General features: G+C 42.4%; 1 protein-coding gene across 1 annotated transcript in view; it reads right to left on the bottom strand.

Annotated features, from left to right (window-relative positions):
- The window catches only part of scrib (scribble planar cell polarity protein), a 55,653-nt gene that overhangs the window by 20,036 nt on the left and 26,562 nt on the right, over nucleotides 1-9,055 (bottom strand). Inside the window, 11 exon segments of the mRNA XM_017031633.2 lie at nucleotides 1-72; nucleotides 1,735-2,052; nucleotides 2,153-2,230; nucleotides 2,321-2,410; nucleotides 3,933-3,995; nucleotides 6,271-6,642; nucleotides 7,012-7,197; nucleotides 7,277-7,396; nucleotides 7,491-7,618; nucleotides 8,014-8,180; nucleotides 8,308-8,395. The exon segment at nucleotides 1-72 is cut by the window's left edge and continues 1 nt beyond it. Coding sequence (XP_016887122.1) covers nucleotides 1-72; nucleotides 1,735-2,052; nucleotides 2,153-2,230; nucleotides 2,321-2,410; nucleotides 3,933-3,995; nucleotides 6,271-6,642; nucleotides 7,012-7,197; nucleotides 7,277-7,396; nucleotides 7,491-7,618; nucleotides 8,014-8,180; nucleotides 8,308-8,395 — 1,682 coding nt within the window.

A 9,055-nucleotide genomic window follows, 5' to 3' on the forward strand; every position in this document is an offset into this window, starting at 1 on the left:
CCTGTCGCCCACACGCAGCGTGCTGTCTCGGTGTGCTGCTCCACCCTCTGCGATGCGGGAGATGTAAATTCCCTGAAAAGATTGTATTGTATTTAATTTTACAAAATGCTTCAAATCTGCAACATAAACAAAAACTGTTCTGATTTATCACCCACTGATATTTTAGAAGCTGATATGACACAGTAAATAAATAATTATCCAAAGTTATTTTTTGTTGTTTAAACAGAATTCCGTACAGTCATTGGATGATTTCAAGCCTGGTTGATATGACACAGTAAATATCAAAACTTTAATATTAATGAGTTGTTTTTTGTTGTTTAAACAGAATTCCATACAGTCATTGGATGATTTCAAGCCTGGTGCCCCAGCCTGAAACTCTGTAATGAACCACAGGCTAACTGTGAGCTGTCTGTTATCATCAGCGATCATGTGATACCCCAGAGTGAGGACCAGAGCCAGAAATAGATGGTTTTAACTTATTACAGGAACTGGGACTTAAATGAATCATTTGTGGGAGAACATGAAGTTTCTGCGAAGAACCAAACTGTGTTTCTACTAATGAAAGAACACAAAACTGTTACAACTGTAAAAAAAAAAAAAAAGTAATAAGTAAGTAAAGCAATTTTTCATTAAGCTGCTTAATCTGAAGTAGCTGAACTAGAACCGTGTTAAGGTCATGACCCATGAGACCTGAATAAACAACAGCACGTGTTGTTTACTCAAATAAAATCCAGCGAAACGCAGACTCTGCTACGGAGAAACTGTCACGTAAACATGCAGAGACAAAGTTTGGAGAAGCACATTTTTTAGATCAGCGACGCACAAACAAATAAACGACACTGAGTCAATTCTAAATGAGCAGCGTGACTTACTCTCAGACCTGACTAGATGGAAGAAAAAAAAAAAGCCCAGGAGTCCTTATCTCTTTGTGGGGTCCATGAGCTGCATGAGTGGGACTGTTGTGTTGGCCTGGCCCATATAGACACTGTAGCCTGTCCTGTTACACTGTACATATCAGGTGTCAGGTTTGGCTATTCATATCTCTGTCTCCATGGTGACGACTGTAAACGTCCAGCCTTTCTGTCTAAAAGCGTTACTACAAACACTCTGGCACGAGTTTTTCCGAGACGTTCTGGGGGGGGCGCTGTTGAGCCATCTCATTCAACATTGTTTCAAGGGTTGTAAATTAAGGGGAAAGTCTGAAAAGTTTTTTGTTAATAATCAGGTCTGAAAAAAATCTGAGCCCTTAGAGGGAAGGTGCAATTTCTATTAATGTTGAACTGAAACTTTAATATAATATTTACACAGAGATTGCATTTAAATCTATGCCTGAGACTAATTTATTTACAATGGCTTCTAAAGCCCAACATTGCCAGGATAAATTTTGATGTTATATTTTTGGCCCATGGTTTTAATTCATCGTATTATATTATTATTACTATTATATTTTTTTGTTTGTTTCTGTTTTTTTAATTCATCGTATTTTTTTTGTTTGTTTCTGGGTTTTTTTCTGCCTTTTTCTTATGTTTAGATTGTTCTAATCTTCTACATAAAAAAGGTTGAAAACACTTTAGAGATGATCTATAATGTAGCTTGTGTTCTAAACCCATCAGTCACTCGGACTGCACACTTCATATTTATTTACACAATTATTGCTGACCTCCTAAATGTTAAACTACACATATTTTACAGGTTACTGATATCATCTGCTCTACGGTTGTATTCATGTCCCACCGTGTCTCCCGTGCGATACGGCGTCGAGCCTTTGCCGCCGGCGATGCTGAATCCCAGCCCCTTGTCGTTGCGGAAGAGACACGTGGACAGCTTCTGGCGTGGGCCGCTGGAGCCCGCCTCCATGTTGTAGGCCAGGCCACTGCTGCGTCTCTCCCTCGGGAAGTAGTCGTCTTCTGGCCTGAGCGGCGTCGTGGTGATGGCGTTCTCTGGCTCTACCATACGCTCCCGTAGCACCGTCATGGAAACGGTGGCGCCTGAGCTGCGGAGAGCCTCCACCGCCGTGTGGTGCTCTGCTTGGTGGAGGTCTACCTCGTTCACCTGTGATTGTGTAAGAGAGAGTGAGACAAACAGTTAAATCTAGGATTAAATATAATTTTTTTAAGATACTTTTTTTGAACCAGGAGAATCTGGGCGTCACCTCTAAGAGCTTGTCTCCCACTTTGATCCCTGCTCTTGCTGCAGGCCCCTCTTCTGACACTCTGGAGATGAAGATTCCCTGAAAAAAAAGATGAAAAACCAATATAAAAAAAACATCTATATATATTTGGATTTGTGGAGAATATTCACCTTTTTTATTTGGTCCTACCTCATCATCTCCTTTATACGGCGTCGATCCTTTCCCTCCAGCAATGCTGATGCCCAGGCCTCCTGTTTGTCGCAGTATGGTCAGAGTGTGCTGCAAGTTAAGGGATGGGTGGGAGTCAGCGTAACGTCCAGTGAAAAACCAAACACCACTTCACTTGGTACAGACTCAGAGGGAGGTAAGCCCACAATGGTACTATGTTCTATGTCACTGTTTTATGTCTTAAATGCTTAAGTTGTGGGTGAATTCCCTCTTCCTGCCAGAAGGTGGTGTCCATCTCATGAGTGCCATCCTGTGGTCATGCCAACGGTTGTTAAAATGAATGGAAGAAAAAACTTGGACTTGTTAAAAGATGAGGATAAAAGGAGGAGGTTTAACTGTTGTCGTTTACTCTTAACCACTTACCTCACATTAAATAAGACTTTAAATAAAACTTAGTTTTACTGTCTATGTGATGGAGACTTGACTGGAGAACAGGTTTTACAGTAAACATTTCATAATACTCTGTGTATTCTGTGTGTGTGTGTGTGCAAGCCATGCAAAAAGTATAGGAGTGAAAAGACAGATGAGGAACAGGTGTGTGTGGGGAAAAAAAGTGACAGACAAGATGAGTGTGTGTGGCCGTGGAGAAGGTGTGGACGTCTGTAACTAAACTTAAAAAAAAATGTCACTGTGTCTTAAAGAGACGAGATTATCTTAACTTAAAGGAAATACGGCTAATCTTTAAGGGGAATGAGTTGAATAACGACTTTCTTTGTTCATCTGCGGCTCATCCTGTGGCAGCTGAAATACAGGAAATGACTGATGTATTCAGAGAATAATAAAATAGAACAAGGTTTAAAAATAAAACCTGGAGGAAGCAGGTGATGTAATGCAATCAGCCCATTCATTCCAGGGCAACACAGCATGAACAGGGGATGGAGGTGGGCAAAGCAGCAGAAGCAACAACAAAAGGAGGAGAGGCTGAGTGTGGCAGAACCTGGTACTGGACCGGAACCTGACCCAAAATACTGTTTCATTTATTTGATGATGGCAAACAAAGGATGTTTTAGTTATAGTGCAAATAATGAGACATTTTGAGAAGATACTGCACTGAACAATGCTACGTAGAGTTGCAGATCTTTTTAAGCCAAATTCTCTTGCCGGTTTCATTAAATATTTGTTTTTAAAACTTTGCACAAAAACCTTTCATTTCAAACCTGTGACATTGGGATGGATTTTTGGATAGGACTGTTGTTAAATTAGGCTTAAGCTGCTGAATGTGTGATACGACAAACAAAGATATCAACAGGTCAAACAGAGTAAGTACATTTTCCTAAATATTTAGTCGATTAAAGTGATTTTGATTTGATTGAATTTTCTGAATTATTCAAATGACAGAAAGTTATCGTCATATTTTTTGTCTCCGTCCTTTTGAACCCAGGCTCTGCCACACTGCTGATGGTTAGAGGTTCCCTGATGATCCGATTGGATTAGGGATGAATTTCATGTGGTCATTCCTCCACCTTTAAAGGCAGGTGGTGGTTGAATGAGTGGGTGAGAGGGAGGAAGGAGGGAGGGTCACAGAGAGAGAGAGACAGAGAGAGAGAGTGGACGGGAAAGAGGAGGTACAGACCTCTTCCTCCTCAATTCGAGCAGGTTCAATCAGCAGATTATTGACTTGATCAAATGACACCCCCTGTTAGGACAGGAACCAGCAAGAAGCATGCGGATTAGTCAGGCCAAAAAAATAAAAAATATGCTCACACACACCAAAGGAAGAACACTTCCTTAAACTTTCCATCAACTTCACCACACACTCACACACACACAAAACACTCTCCACGTCCACGTCCATGGTCGTGGACCACCTCGAAGCCACACTCGCTCCCCAGCCACCGGAAGCAAATACAGGCAGAGATGGAAAGACAAGACCAGAGAGCTGAGCTGGAGTGCAAAACAAGCACACACACACACAGAGTGTAGAGAGGTCGGACAAGAGAAGGCAAAAGAACAAGCCCAGCCTCCACACCACACACAGACGCCGCCTCCAGGAGCAAACCAGGACTGCAGGACAGGTACAAACCATACGACCAGAAAAGTTGGTACAACACCTTAAAATGAGATGAAAAAAAAAAAGATAAACATCCACAGCTCAGAGGCAGAGGATGGGGGTTTTGGACTGGCCTTCCTGCAGTCCACATCTTTCTGCTACTGATAATGTTTGAGCATCATGATGGTTCGCAGTCTCTCATTAAAGCAAATTAAATTCTTGATCTGGCTTGTTAATAAGAAGTAACAATTACGATAGAAGATAAACAAAAAGATTATGACCAAATAATCAATCTTCTCTTATTAAAAGTCAAACTGGTCTGGTCTTATTGACCTGGCTAACTGTCTATATATATATTAAACAACAAAAAAAATCTGTAAAGATCTTTACAGAAACATTTTGACAACAACAGTTAATAAATGTAGGTTTTCTTTCCCCAGGAGGTGTACCAACTTTTTTGGAAATGCGGTATGTGTAAGAGACTTAAAAGACAAAACAGCAATTTAAAGTAAAGTGAATTGAATCAGAGAAATTTGCCGAATATTTATGATGAAGAAAAAAAATCAATCTTAAAAATCTACCAAAACTTCAAACGTCTCACAAACGACTGTTACCATATTAGACTCAATGGTTCTCACATTCCAGCTCTGCCAGTACAAGTGGTGGTTGGTCTGAGGTCAGACACACAAACAGACCCACATCCATAAACACACACACACGCACACACACACACATACACAACAGATTGGGTGAGATGATTGTATTTGATCACAGTGCTCCAAAAAAAAGCATCAATTAATCAACAGATCTCATGGTTTGACATCACTTCCTACTGATCACTGAGGAGTTGCTGATTTCTCACCACACTGACACACACAAACACACACAAGTATCAGGTCATCTTTAAGAGAGCAGAGTGTGAAAATGTGATGTGATTAAATCTAAGAGATGGATGACAATAATGCTGAGAAGTTTAGTACTGGAGGAGAAGCTGAGGTGAGTCTGCAGCTGCTGCTCAGTAGCTGGTGTGGAAATAAAAACTGAACTTCTGCTCTGATCAAACTCCAGCCATGAGAAAAAAAAACAGTTTCTTTATCTTTCCTGTTTTGACAACTGCACAATGAAGCTATTTTTAAAAAACTGTTAGGAGAGGATGAGGAGTGTGTAGGCTGTCGTTGTGAGGAGAAAAAAAAAAATCTAGTTCTGCAGAAGTCGCTCGAAAAACCACATCTGATAAAAACGTTGTCTTTTGCAACAACAACAAAAAAAACAACAACTCCCTGTGATAAAAAGCACTTCTCTTCATGCAGCGCCACATCCTACAGCAGCACAGCAACCTACAAACTACAGACACAAGGCAACCTGCAAGGAGGCTGATGCATTCAATACACGAGAAATGTGTGTGTGTGTGTCTGCAAAATGACACCTGATCTAATCAGCTGAGAAAATAAAGTTGTTAAAAATGACGTTACTCTAAACATCAAGCCCTGATCTGAGAAGCTTAAAGTATTGAGAAATGAATATTGCAATATTTCAGCGTATCAATACTTTATAGTTAAAATTTAAATTTATACTTGGAAACAAAAACTGGCAGTGGTTGCCAAAGTAGGGAGCGGGCCCCCTTGGGACACTGAAGAAATTCTAGTATTTATATATATAGAACACAGGAACGTATTGTTCTCTTAAACATTTTTTCCGCCTGCAGAAAAGCATTTGAAAAAATACTTTGAATTGTTCTCTTAAACATTTTTTCCTCCTGCAGAAAAGCATTTGAAAAAATACTGAGAAAAAGAAAAGACATTTCCTCAGGTAAGTTAATATTTGTTTCCAACTCTAATCTCAGAAAAATAACGGACCAACTCTCTGCTTCCTGTTCATTTCCTGAAAGTCATCCTACCAGAGGCAGACGTCTCTCCTTTACCTTGACTTGACTGTTGTTGACCTGCTGCCTGCTGTCGTCCAGCTCCTCCACTCTGTGGTGGCGCTGAGGAGTGCGCATACTCAGCTCATCGTCTTCCTCCTCTTCGTCTTCCTCGTCTTCCACGGCCTGTGTGGGAGAGCCGAGGCCGTCCGCACCGAAGCCCTGCAGCAGAGCGGCCACGGCCTCCGGTTTGGGCAGCTTGGTGATCTTGAAGTGCTTTTTGTAATGCGGCGTGTCCTTTCTGATTAGACGCTGCTTCTCAGCGGGGAAGGTCGGTCTCTCATCTTCATCGTCGCTCCTCTCGCCGTCTTCCCCGTCATCGTCGTCGTCCCGGCCGCGAATGATGGTCTCTTCTGCAAAGTGCACGGTGGGCTGGAGAAACAGACAGGTGAGATCAGTGTTTATTCAAATTATTATATATTTCAAAGTACTTTCAGACCGAATCATAAATGTTACACTGACAGATGTAAAAAAAAAAAACATTTTTTCTATAGAGCTTGATATGAAGACGTAAAATGTTTAACAAGAATATTAATGTTCATATCAACTTAATTTCTTTTAAATTTTCCTTCAAAAGTGTCCACCTCCTATGAAGACAGGAGCTAATGGTCCACTACTGCCTCGTGTGGTCACTAAAGTTAATGTGATTGAAGCCGTTTAAACTCCAAAGCCCATTCAGAACATCACAGATTTAAGCGTGGACAGACGTGGACAAGCTGCTGGACGGAAGGACGTTTTCACCTCGATGTACTCCACCTCCATCTCATCCAATTCCTCCTCCTCCTGAGGGGAGTGACCGTCCACCAGGTCGTCCTTCTGCCCTGGGATGGACGCATTCTGTTTTTCCTCGTGGGACGTGGCCGACAGCGTGCTGTTGGAGACCTGGGAGTCGTGGCTCTGGTTGGAGAGGTCACTGAGGCGTTTGTCCTGAAGTTACACCACAGTTCCACAGTCAGACACTCCTTCAACAAACCGTGGGAAGAACATTTGATTATCCTGCAGCTACCTGTGCGTCAGCCGACTCTTCTTCTCCTTCACCTCTGCAGGCCTCGCTCCTCCTCTCCTCGATCACCTTCTTCATCACCTTCAGCTCACTGGGGTGCGGCGTGGCTCTGCGCTGAAGACCCTGCAGATTTAATTTCAACGTTTAACATCGGAGGTGGACCGGTACGGACCGGTTAAAAAAATGTGTGTGATTAGACAATGATGTCACTCCTCACTCTTCGGTCTTCCGCCGCATCGTCATCCTCCTCCTCAGCCTTCGTCTCTTCCTGGAACTGAATGACCGACACCCTGTTCAGGTTACTGTCCGTCCAACTGTCGTCCACGCTGTTTTGTAGCAAGTTTTCTGATGAAAAAAAGAGAAAAGATAAGAGACGAAAACTTTAACAATATGTTCTACTTAAAACCAGAGTTACAACCGATGGTAGGAACAGGTGTTCAATGGTGTTTAATGTTCAATAAAACAAAAGTTTTATAGTGCAGTTAAAATTGAGTAACTTTTATAAACAGAATATTTACATATTGTATTTTAGTTGAATCTAATTCAAATTTTGTGAAAACTAATCTTGATATTTTCCCGACTAAAACAAAACTAAAATTAAAACTGTTGTATGGAGTAAATCCATGCTAAGATTATGTCACAATTTAGTTAAGAGATTAGGGATTATTCAGGAACTGGATGTCAGAGATTAACAAGAGCTCAAAGCTTTTTTTAAAAACAATAACACCAGCGCTGCTCACCTAGGCTGGGCGACGGCTGCTGCGGCAGTAAATAACAGGTCAACACCTTCTCCCCTGTTCGTTCATCGTCTTCTGTCTGGAATTTGAGCATGGGCTGTGATTGGTTCTCTGCCAGCCACATGGCCTTCAGGTTGAGGTTGGTCAGAGCAAAGGGCAAGTTTTGTAATCTGGACCAAAGGAAGGAATAACAGCGGAATATGTTGAGTAACGAATAACGGAAATGCAGACAGGAGGAACGATATTGATCCTGGAATTCTGGGAGTATTAAATGTTGAGGCGGGTCAGAGGGGTCACCTGTTTCCAGCCACGTCCAGCACATGCAGCTCAGTAGCATCTGCGAGCTCAGCAGGCAGATTGCCCAGGCGGGTGCCCCTCCGCGCGGGATTCATTTCCTGAAAGTCATCCTACCAGAGGCAGACGTCTCTCCTTTACCTTGACTTGACTGTTGTTGACCTGCTGCCTGCTGTCGTCCAGCTCCTCCACTCTGTGGTGGCGCTGAGGAGTGCGCATACTCAGCTCATCGTCTTCCTCCTCTTCGTCTTCCTCGTCTTCCACGGCCTGTGTGGGAGAGCCAAGGCCGTCCGCACCGAAGCCCTGCAGCAGAGCGGCCACGGCCTCCGGTTTGGGCAGCTTGGTGATCTTGAAGTGCTTTTTGTAATGCGGCGTGTCCTTTCTGATTAGACGCTGCTTCTCAGCGGGGAAGGTCGGTCTCTCATCTTCATCGTCGCTCCTCTCGCCGTCTTCCCCGTCATCGTCGTCGTCCCGGCCGCGAATGATGGTCTCTTCTGCAAAGTGCACGGTGGGCTGGAGAAACAGACAGGTGAGATCAGTGTTTATTCAAATTATTATATATTTCAAAGTACTTTCAGACCGAATCATAAATGTTACACTGACAGATGTAAAAAAAAACAACATTTTTTCTATAGAGCTTGATATGAAGACGTAAAATGTTTAACAAGAATATTAATGTTCATATCAACTTAATTTCTTTTTCTTTTAAATTTTACTTCAAGTGTCGACCTCCTATAAAGACAGGAGCTAA

The sequence above is a fragment of the Cynoglossus semilaevis genome, chromosome 3 (assembly GCF_000523025.1).
Source record: "Cynoglossus semilaevis isolate Cse_v1.0 chromosome 3, Cse_v1.0, whole genome shotgun sequence".
Classification (NCBI taxonomy): Eukaryota; Metazoa; Chordata; class Actinopteri; order Pleuronectiformes; family Cynoglossidae; genus Cynoglossus; species Cynoglossus semilaevis.